General features: G+C 32.2%; 1 protein-coding gene across 1 annotated transcript in view; it reads left to right on the top strand.

Moving 5' to 3' along the window:
* Nucleotides 1-12,223, top strand: part of NOVA1 (NOVA alternative splicing regulator 1) — a 154,516-nt gene that overhangs the window by 113,860 nt on the left and 28,433 nt on the right. Inside the window, exon 4 of the mRNA XM_067296672.1 lies at nt 9,833-9,904. Within this exon, the coding sequence (XP_067152773.1) occupies nt 9,833-9,904 (72 nt within the window). The remainder of the gene's footprint in view (nt 1-9,832; nt 9,905-12,223) is intronic.

Raw genomic sequence — 12,223 nt, 5'->3', positions numbered from 1 at the left:
GTCCTCTTTTTCCTTATACTTTTGTGTTCCATGTTTCTCAGCAGTTCTTTTAGACTGTGTTTTATAAATTCCAGTGCCACACTAATGTGTTTCCTTTATAAGCTCATTTTCTTTCTGTCTCAGGGAATGCACTTCTAGGTTTTAGCTAGAAAGGATCATTGAATTTTAAACTTAAAATATGAACCTCTCTGTAAATTTTTTGAGTTATTAAAAAGCAAGGAATTAACTGAATGTGTTTCCTACTCTTATGTGTATAAAATAATACCAAAAATGTTAATTGTTCTTTAGATCCTATAACACATACTTTAAAAGTTTATATGTCAGAATTTGAAAACATGAGGATAACTTGCTTGGAATGTTTTCTGTTATTTCATTTTATGCTATTTGTGGCATCTTTTTGCCTATGTTTTACATTGACTTCCTTTAAAATCGGTAGGTGATGCAAAATATATTTACAAGGTATCATGGTCTAATATTTTCTTTAAGTCATTACATTTTCCCAAACAATTTTAATTTGAAAAAGGGGTATACTGTATGGAAAATGTGAAATATGTCACATAGGTTTTTAAATAAATCATTTGTCATTTTATTTAATAAGAAAAAGTTGAAGACAGAAATGAATGAACATTAGTGGAATTTTACCTTGTCTCTCCTATCCTATATAGGATAGATTTTAGTTTCTCTCCTGCCCTGTATAGGATAAGATAGTGTAGTACTTCTCAACTAGCAAGGTTCAGTGTTCTATAAAGTAATTTGATAACTGCATGCAATTATTTCGCTTTGTGTATAATGACATATGCAGAATGCTTATATGATGATGTAGTTGAACAGGATGAGTTTGGAGTGATCACACTGCTTTAGATGGGTGAAACTGTGCATACGCCATTGTATATGATATCTAATAATTAGTACTACTTTATATATTCTGTATACGCTATGCTTCTCCACAAAAAAAACCTCTAGGTAATTTATAAGAAATTACTTAAAAGAAAAGCTCCAATTTTATAGGATTCTTTTCTCAGTTATTAGATATGAAAATGAATATGTCTGAGAGGTAGAGAGAAAAAGCTGGAGAAAAGATCGGTATCCTAAATGGCTTTTCTGCATGTAAAATGTTAGATTTTATGCCAATATTTCTTAACCCAATGGGAAATGAGTTTTCTTTATTACAATGGAAAGTTTTTTTGCCCCTTTGCAATGAAATGAAACTAATTTTTAGCTCAGTAAGTTCATGAAAAATTAGATTACAGGGCTGTTAAGGCTGACATGCTTAAATATTTCCTGTCTTGTATCTCAAGCTGATACGTTTTTTCCACACGGGACCTGAGGAGGAAATACTTCTCTGGAAAATTTATTTGTAAAGTTGTCAGGGGCTTTTTTTGGTTTTGTTTTTTTGTAATGTAACTCCATGTTTAAAATATTAAATTAAATCCTGAAGGGATGGATTAGTGAACAGAGCTACTGCTACTGAAGTTAAGACACAGGCTAAATACAATGTATCACTTTTAAGACCACAATATATTGACTGGTTCTGCATTTTAGAATTTAAAGATATTACCTGTACATACAGGTGCATAATAATATGACTGTGAATATATGGAGATGTGCGTGTGCATACGTTGGACAGTTTTAACTACAATGAATTGTTTAACTTCTATTTAATGAAATGACATCTTTTCCTGATAAATTCCTACACTATATATATTGACTCCATAACTCTAAAATCCATTATTTTCACCAAGATGTGAAATTGTTAGCTTAGTTCTTAGAGTTTGCAGTGAAGTAATGTATCCTCCAATGTCAGAATATCCTTTGTCTAATAGATAAAATACCTCTATTTAAGAAATTTAAAGGATAATATTTTATAACAGGTAATTGTGACCTAGAACTCTGGGGGGGGGTTGTTTTTTTTTTGTTTTTTGTTTTTTACAGAAGACAGGTCACAACTTTAATAAATGGGTCAGAGTAATGTATAATACAAGGCATTACGGACCTGTGAAAAATAAGCCTTGTGAATTAAAATTTCTTTTTGCACAAACTTTTATGTGGTTCTTACTGCCTTCGAATATTACCCAAGAACTTTGTGACCCCAAGTCCTACTTTGCAGACTGAAAAAAGAAGACTTAGTGTTTGAGATTGAGAGTAGGTCTGAAATAATAAACACGTCTGTAAATTTTGCCTTCATTAAGCACCTTCAAGAGATTTCTAATGGCTTTTTAGCAGTGGCTACCAAAATGCAGGAGCTATGAATGAAGATTCCTGTAGGTGAAACCTTGCAATGCCATCCAGGTCTATATGACTATGCATCTCTCATTTCCCTATTGTCATTTCTCTGTCCTGATCTTCTTATAAATGCTCCCATCAGAGGAACCAAGAAAGGAAGTATCTTTTGGCTGCAGTTTCAGTTTAGAAAGTCTGTAGGTAAACCTTCCACTGATTACTTGAATTTCAACACTTGCAACATGTTCAGGAAAGGCATGGGTATACACTGAGGCTGTCTGGCCTGGCATTTCTCCTTACTATTGAAGTCACTGTCCAAACATTCTGATGGTTTCCTTAACTTAAGCTTTTTCAGCCTCAGAAGATTCACAGGCAAGTCTATCTGGTTCAGTTTAAGCCTTCTCCACTGTATTTTTGCAGATTTCCTGATCCCGTAGACTTATCTGTAGATACCAGGTAGCTGTGTCCTCCAAGCAGATCTGATAGATATTTAATTGTCAGCTGTTTGAATCTTTTACCTGTATGTAACACAGGGCAATCTCTTTGTAGATGCCAGCCATCTGCTGTTTCTATGTATCATTTGACAATAACCAAGAGATTCCTGTTCCCTTCTACTTTCTAGAAACTGCTCTGAGCATCTAACCTCCCTTTTCTCTCTTTATTAGTCAAAGTGTCACACCAACTTTATCAGACCATATTGTAACCCAGGGGGATAGAGTATAGTTTTCATAAAGAGGTCAGGAGCCTGAGATGTTTTGAGTAGCTTGGCTTTGTAGTTAGCACAGAGAGTTTTAAATTTTACCTCAAAAATTTATAGCAGCTATTATAAACAATGGAAAAAGGCTGTGTAATGTGCTCTTATCACATCACCTTCTTCAGAAACTTTTGCAGCTTCTTTATATGCTAACTGAATTTTCCTTCCAGCTTTTACAGTTATTTATAGGTAGCAGGAGTTGCAGCAGGTTATCTGGTAAGCACATGGAATCACAGACAGTCATTGCAGAACTGAGTATTATACAGAAGGAAGGATGGCTGATCTTACAGCTATCCGTGCTCCGAGCAGGAGTTTGCACTGACTGGACTACTGAGGTCCCTTTCAATCTCATTCATTCTATGATTTGTGAAATGTTTGGCTAGCAAAGCATGAACAAAGGTTTCAGAATTTCTTTTCTGGAAATACAGAGTACAGCTTTCATATATAGAACTTCTGATTAATACTTTCAGTGGAACCAGATTCATTTCAGCTTTTTCAGTAGATAAGTAACCTCTTGCAATTTTTAAATTTACACTTCCATTCCATTTGCTCATCATGGTCTCTGAAACTGTATTCAAAATGTGAAAACCTGAGTATCTGTATTCAGATTTGTAAATTCACATTTTTGTAGTGAAAATGACACTACTTTTACTTCAGAAATGTTAATAAAAAAAAAGAAACACTTATCGATTTTAAATAAAAGATGGTTTTACTTTGAAGTGCTTAAATAAACCCTGACTTCAAGAATCCAGATTTGAAAATATTGGCTTAAATAGAGGAATTTTTTTGAAGTATGAGATATGAGTTTAATTTAAACTATTTTCAAATCAGTTGTATTCTAAAACTTTTAGATCGATATTTTAATCGATGTTTTGACAGACTACAGGGACTTGGTAGACCTCATTGATTTCTTAAAATGCCTCTCCCCCCAGTTAGCCTTTCTTATTTTTAGCATCCATTTAACCCAACAGTTAGTCACGCAGGGCAACCTTACAAAAATCCGAATGTGAAAAAATATCTCTAGATTTTTCATTTGAGGTAAATGATAAACATAAGCAGTTGTGTAGATCACTGTCTCTTCATCTAGTCAACAGTTTCTCATAAACTTCACTCAGGTTTGAATATATTTGAGGAACATCACCTGTTACCATTCTGCAGTGAATAAGATGATACTCAGTTTACAAGTTGTTTACAAGTTGTCAGGACAAGCAAAAATGAGAAGTAAGATGTGCCATCCTCTACTAGAGCGAATATTAGGACGGTTCTTTATATTAGGTCCCACAGCAAAAGTTTAGCATTCTATAAAAAGAAAACTTACTGTATTTTATCCCTCAAGTGCCCTTGACTTAATTTTGGTGCCAGATCACTGTCCTACTTTCATTTTCTATTTAATTTCAACAGTGCTGGATATAATCTTGATGTGTATGTGAAACTACACTTTATGAACCTCAGTTAATTAACTCTTTGTAGCTGATGATTAACTCTTCATTGTACGTGCTTCAAAAGCGGAATGAGAACAGAAGATTGTGTTGAGACATAAACAGTACCATTCAGAATTGCAGAAATTTTGGACAGTGCTCTGATGCTTAAGGCAATCCTAAAGTTATCTCAGGGCTTCTAGCGGCATTGTGGTTTTAGTGATATTTTTCCAGACCCCAAAGTAGCCCAGAATCAAAAGGTGACTTTTTCTTTCCTTCTAGGCCTCAGAGTGTTTTGACCCATATTTTAGAAACTTCTTTTATGTTTTACTGCCCATTGCCTGTGTCTGCTTATTAACTTGAGTTTTCTGGTATTTCTACAGAAGACCTCCAGATCTTGTAGTTGTTCCGTATTACTGTGACAAGTTTTGAGGAAAGAGAAGGTCATGATTCTTCTTTGTACGTTTTACTGCAATCTTCATCCTAAGCCATTTCCTCCATCCAGAGTTGCTCTTAAGATCCAAGTGGCAGACGCTGACTGGCTTTATGCTACCTAACCCTTCCTGTCCCCAGCCAAAACACGAGATAATCTTTCTTTTACATCATACTTACCAGTTTTTCTGTTTCAAGGACAAGACCTCAAGAGTTCATAAACGCATATAAATTACCTTTGTAAACACCTATAAATGAGTGTTCTGTCTACATACGCTAACTTTCTTACTCTTTCTCTCTTGACTTATGCCCTATATAGTCTTTTACACAAAAGAAAAATGAAAACTGAACAGACTATGAAATATCATTAAAATGTCAGTATTTTCTGTTTTTTATAGAAGTGAAAAGGTAGCAAGCAAGGTTAGACCCAGGAAGTCATCCAAGTAGCCTTTTTACAATCTAGACTGTAATTAAATAAGTAATCCTTAATTATTTTTTTCAACATGTATTTTTAAAATATATTACATATTTTTATAGTCATTACTGAGATAATCATATGCCTAATAAAAGCTACAGGTTAAAAGAGTTCACAGCAGATGGAAAAGTAGACTGTATTTGGCAAAGCAAGCAGTCTGTTTAGAAAGGCCCATTTCTGACATTGGTGAAAGTCTCGAAAGTTAGTCTTTTATGTTGTTCAGCACTATGGGATCTGGCAGAGCTCTTTGTTTCTTTCTCCTTTTAGCTGCTGAAGGTATTCAACTATTTGAATACTATAGTATTCAAAAAAACCCCACCCTTTCTTAAAGTGTATAAAAATATTGGCATAAGCAAATTATTATCATCACTTTAATTTCAGTAATTTAAAAGAACCAATATTAACGTGCAAGACTGAAATTTATATTAGCTTATAATAATAATAATAAATACATGGGTAGTATTCTTACCAAGATTTCCATTGCATGGCAAGCCCTGTAAGAGGGAAACTAGAAAGTGGTAGATATATGCAATTTCAGCTTCACATTTGAATGTCCTCCTTCATAATGCTTTCATCTCTCCACCACATTTTTAAATTGTATTTCATTTTTTCTGCCTTTTCTTTTTGCCCTTCTATATATTAAATATACTAATATGTACTGAGAATTAGAGTAATACAAAAAAGTTGTCTCAGTACAATATTTATTTAGTGTGTAAATATTTAATTTTTTAGTACAGGTTTAAGGGTGGGACTTTTGTCATTTTTATATAGCCCTGCATTCAGCGATCCTTGAAGTCATAGGAAAGAGGTCTCAGAAAACCTTCTGGAACACTGCGTGGAGGGAGTGTATATTCTGTACAGCTGTGATATGCCTATCTCTTCATTCTGTTACTCCAAAAATGTGAAGCATGCAAGTGTCATGCTTTGGCCATCTGTCTGCACACTTTAGCAGGTTGTGCAGCCTGAGAACAGTCTCTCACAGTATAATAAATTCTTTGTGGAGAAGACAAGGAAAAAGTATTTTCTTGGACTTTCAGAAAATACTATAGCTCAAATATGGCATAAACCAAATCTTACTTCTAACAAGTAAGCTCATTTATTACTTAAAATATGTTTTCCCGAAACATCTGTTCTAGAAGCTTAAAAGAGAAAAAAAACCTGTTACCTTGTAAACATTGTCTTCCATTCACTTGCTCATAAATTATATAAAAGGAAATAATATTTAAGAAGAAAGAGAAGGCCAACTTCACCTTAGCTTGGGCTGTGTTATTCAAGGTATAGCTTTTTAACAAAAATTTTAGAAGTCTTAAAAATGGTGTAGAGTAGGAATTCTCACTGGCCTTTTCTGTAGCTAGGCAACCTATACTTTCTGGAAAGCTGCAATTATAGTATGAATGTTTCAATCTGGAAAATTAAAAACCTGTAATGTGAATTCATCTTATGATTTCTAACCACTTTATATGTCTCATTCACAGAAGCCTAAAAACAACTAATTTCAAGTGCTTGCCTAATGCAATATACTTGATAAATTTTGAAGAATTATTCTACACTGCATAATAAATAAGAATTATTGAGGTCTGTCACACTTTCTTTAAGAAGCCTTTTTTATATGTTTTTGAGAAATAAGTTTTGCTACTTTAATATTGAAGAAATAAATAGGTAACTCATATTTCACGTGTCTACAGATTTATATGGAAGCATTAAAAGGGAGATATATTTGATTTTTATATATGTACAAGTGATCACTTCTTCATGAAGCAGCTGAGCAGAATATACTCTGAAAAACAATTAAAGTTAATGAGTAGTGTATAGCTAGATCACTCAGGATCAATCTTTCTTCCATCAGTCCGAACGATACAGAACTGGGCATTTTGAAATGAAAAATGTTTGACAAAAATGGAGGCTGCATAAATAAGAAATCCTAAGACTTTGAGAGTTTCTATATTTTTTCCTATTTAGTAAAAAGAAAAAAAAAAAGAAAAGTTATGACAGCAAACAAAGGAAAAGAGTCTTGAGCCTCAGACACAAATACTTTGATATGTAAAACAATTTACTAATTTCAGTATTTTGTCACTGGTATGTATATTTGGGATAAAAAGGTGTATGCCTGTACTTGATTCTTGTTCATGAATACAATTGTTTTGTCTTAGAATGTTTTTATCTTTTTTCTGTTGTTTTTTAAGCAAGCTTTTGCTAAAAATGAAATAGTGAAATGCTTCTACTTGAGGGATGTTATAGTTCAATAGTCACCTGAAATGAATATTGGCAATCCTTTTTCATCACAGCCATACATTTTTCTGCTTTAGGAAGTTTGATGTTAAATAAAAAATTGTTATACGTTCCAACTGCTTATATTACTTGTGTTATCAGTGAATAGGTGATTATTCGGTGCTGAAGTGTTCAACATATTTCCCTATAAAACCAGTAGTTAGACTTAGTAACACCAGTGAAGAAAGTTCAGTTTAGCAACCTATTTTTTCCTTTAATTAATTAGCATAACATACCAAAACAATAGACCCCAAATTAGCAATGATGTTGATCAGACAAGCCATCAGATGTCTGGAATATTTTAGTCCAAATGTATTTTCTGAGTTTTTCTGGAGAATCTTAAAAAAAGCTCATTAGTTTTTTTTAGTTTAGGATGAGACTGTAATATTCAGCTTTAAAAAAGAAAACCTGTTGGGATATATTAAAATCCTCCATTCTGTTTATGTTGGTTAAAGTTTATATGATGAAAATCAGTTCTTTGCAATTTCAAACAAGAGACATACTGCATGATCCCACTAAAATCAGAAATAACTTCTATAATTGAATAGGGTTAGTCCTGTACTATAGTGGAATCTGCCATTTCTTTTTTTTAAATAATTGCAACCACTGGCAAATGAAGCCATACACATACTGTATGGAACAGTATGGGACACTCCTTTATCATGTCTGCTCACCAACAACATTTTGCCAAGCCATGTAATATTTTCTAATGCCCTTAACCCGGCAGTATTTTTTACTTGCACCTTTTGAAGGAATCCCAGTTGATGCTTAAACTGTATTTATTTTATTTTTATTTTTTTTACAATGTGAGTTACAAGTTGAAAACATGAAAGAAAGATCTGTTTCTTATGACTTTTTCTATTTTGGCTCTTTGTTTATGTACAAACTATGAAAAAAGTGATTTTCATATTGCTTAACATACAGCTCAATTATTTGTGTGTGCATATGTACAAGCCCATATTTTATCAATACACGTAGCTTTATGCATTCACATTGTCTCAGCTTTCTCATGGACATTAAGAGTTTTAGTGCAAAAGTATGTACAACTATTTTAAAATGTGGGCTTTGCCTTTTAGGACTGTCAATGATTGTAAGTAATAGAACTGCTGAAAGTGTGAAATTTTGCTTCCTTTATTTCTAAATAGTTTTGGTTAGTAATTATATGACCGTATGATACATCATATTGTATAGCATTTAGTGTCTTATTTCTTAACGTAAAAGTAGTGTAATTTCAAATATTTTATATTATTTATATTTTACAAAGATGTCGAAAAACATGCTTTGAATGAGTATTGTATGTTATGTTTTGAAAATTGAAATCTGAAATTTCCACTACATTATAAAAGGAAAAGAAGAGTTATTCTGTTAGGATCTAATCTTTAAAAAAAATTATGTGTATATAAAAGTTCTAAACAGAGCAGTGCTTTTTTGATGTGTTCAAGAATTAATGTTAAGCATATGTATATTATTTAGAAAACCTGATCAATAAATATGACTTAATTCTTTTTTGTGTTTATTTTGAACACAGGCTGATGATATGTTATTAACCTTTGCCCAATTAAAAATGATGATTTTTTTTTTAACACTAATTATAAATATATTGTAGTAATTTGTTGTGAAGGTTTTAGTTGCATGGTCATGCATCATGAGATTGATGTTTACATTTTTTCATGTGCCTCTTGATTAAAAAAATAACAATGAATATATTAGCAGTTAATTTATTGCTAAAAACTCCGTAGCTTCTGTGTTACTGTTTTAACATATGGAACACGAAATTATTATGGAATCATTTTGCTGTAGTCTGTGCTATAGAGTGGTGCATAATAAGGTGCCAAAGTAAATTTCACTATCTTCTTTCAAATGTCGGCCCTGTTTGTTTATATCCTGATAACTGTTTTTTTTGTGCTCATTGAACTTGCTGGAATTTGTGTTTACTATAGTCTTCGTTTTGCCCAAGAGAAGGAGAGAGGAAAGAATATATTCCTCATGTGGTCAGCATACTTTTTAGTATTTATGTGAGTTTACCATCTTGATTTCAAGTCATGAATTTGTTTTTACATGCATAAGCATGCATATTTACATGCATTATTTATCCAATTGACCTTAAATTCCATTAAGTTCTAATGAGTAGGAGAAAGATTTTGTCTTAGGCATTTTTTATTTATTTTAATTTTCTAGTTATGTTACTTTTGGTTTATTTATTTTTTAACTGTTCAGTCTAAGGCTTGTAAAGGTTGATTTGCTCCTGAACTGCTTTGTTCCCAGACATTGCCATCTTCCCCAACTACCACCAAGTCCTCTCCATCTGATCCCATGACCACCTCCAGAGCCAATCAGGTACAGTATCATCCTACCATCTACACCATACTTTTCACGGGTGACAGCTTGCAAACTGGAGAAAAAGATATGGTGGGTTAAGGATTTATTCGTTCATTCACATATATACACCCATAACCATAGATATGTAACACTTGTTGGAATTTAGTAAATTGAATGGAAAACATTTTTCTTCTTTTAGTTTATTTTCTTGTCTTCTGTAAATCTCTGATGAAAGCAAAATATCATGTAAAATAGTCTTTTTCATTTATTTTTAAAATGTGATTAATAAATAGTAAGGATGCATACTGTTGTGCTTGTGGATAGAGTAACTCTCAGTGTATGTATGTTTATGTATATATGCACACACGTATTTACTTCCTGGAACATTTATAAATTAAATGGAAAGACCCCTAAAACCATGCTTAATTAGCTGATATCCTGCTAGGAATGCCGTACAGACTTTTTCTTTTTTTATTTCTTTAAGAAAGAAGTTTGAAGTGTATTTATTCATGAATGATAACATAGGGGCATTATTTAAATAGTGTATGTAGTAAAAAAAAGATTAGAAATGAAAATTTATTGGTGACGAATAAATTAACATTAAATCTCTGAAACTTATTAAACGCATCTAGCTAAATTTAACTTATGTCTTATTTTTAAATGCATATACTGTACTTTTAGTAGCATTTTAATCTCACTCATATATTTCTCTTTTAACTGGAAAAAACATGTCCAGTTCATTATGTCTGCAAATCACCACATTGTGTATCTTTTTTCCTTACTTATGGAAATTTTTAAAGTTACTTCATACCATGCTTTTAGAATAGATTCATGCTTAATAAATAAATAAATATATATATATATTTAAGATTTGCTGTCGAACTTAATGTAGTTTTCTTCTAATAATGTATGTTTAGTGTGTGTTAACAATTTTTAACACACAATCTATTTGTTTAAGTTAGCTGAATGCTTCCATCAGATGTTGCACAATTAGATGTAAAACCAGAAAAGTTTTCATCACAACAGGCTAATTTTTCCTTGGAGTTAACCTTGCTATTAATTAGTGATTCTCTGATTTTTTTGTGAACTGCTTAGAACTTGCTGGTTCTATAAATAACCAATTTAACATACAGCAGGACATGAGCATATTAAAACAATATCATATTTTTGGTCAACACATGGCAATTTGTTTAAAGGGATATTTAGTACAGTATGTAATCAAATTTAAAGAAAAATTGTTCAGAAGAGCTGTTAAGAAAAGTCTGTGTTGTGACATTCCCCACTTCAATTTGAAAGCTTTCTGCATCAACCTTCTTCCATTCAAGCAATGGTTGTTTGGCTTCATCATCACATGACAAAGATGAAATCTTTGCAGACAACTAGAGTTACAATATGAACACTCTGTTCAGCACTTATTTCTGCTTTCTTATTATTTTGTGTATTTTAATCAGAAGATTTTGAAAATGTTTAGCGCACACGTCTTTTTAAAAAATATTCTATTTTTTTCTTTTTCCTTCTACTTTTTTTTTAAGGCAAGTTTAGCCTGATGATTGTTATTGAGGAAAAAAGGAAGAAGTGTTTTTATTTAACAGGAAATATTATTTCAGGTATGTTGTTTAGTTAGCATCAGAAGTACCTACTTTGCATCTGTTCTATGAATTTTGAACTATCAAAATTCTAGTGTAACATAAAAAAAAACTGTTTAATAGGTAAAAATATTTTATTGATTTTTTTAGTATGTTTTTCTATGAGAATTTTGTCAAGTGATTTAGCTAAATATTCAAACTTAAGGAAAAGTATGTATACATTGTGTCCTGCCCATATTCCGCATTACATCTTTTAATGCATTTTATTCTTTTCAATTCAATGCCTATACAAATAATCAAGATCTCCTTTGGACAGCATTAAAAATGTATAAGTGAAGAAGACTATTGAGTTCCTTAAGTGACTTTAGGAACTGCATTTATCATTAACTCTTAATATTTATATTAGTTTATAATTATTTTATCCCTCCTAGTATTTCCTCGTGGTTTATAACCATTTCAGCAGGAAGCACGTAGCACAAGATAAGGCAATTAAGGCTTTTCTGTTCATTCTAGTGATAAGTGACGTAGCTGGCAATTGTTCCTAGACTGTAGCAGTGATTAACATTCAGCACCAGTATATCGACAAGTATCTGCACTGCGGCTGTCACACGAAAATAGGTTCCAGCACGGTAATCTCAGACCTGTCAGTAGTCGTGTAAGTAACCAATAGGAGAGTATTAGAGAACAAAAAGAATGTTTATTTTGATATACAGCTGTGTAAGATGATTCTTAACTGAGAAAAACTATTCAG

The sequence above is a fragment of the Apteryx mantelli genome, chromosome 4, assembly GCF_036417845.1.
Source record: "Apteryx mantelli isolate bAptMan1 chromosome 4, bAptMan1.hap1, whole genome shotgun sequence".
NCBI lineage: Eukaryota > Metazoa > Chordata > Aves > Apterygiformes > Apterygidae > Apteryx > Apteryx mantelli.
This window is presented reverse-complemented; position numbering and strand designations above follow the sequence as displayed.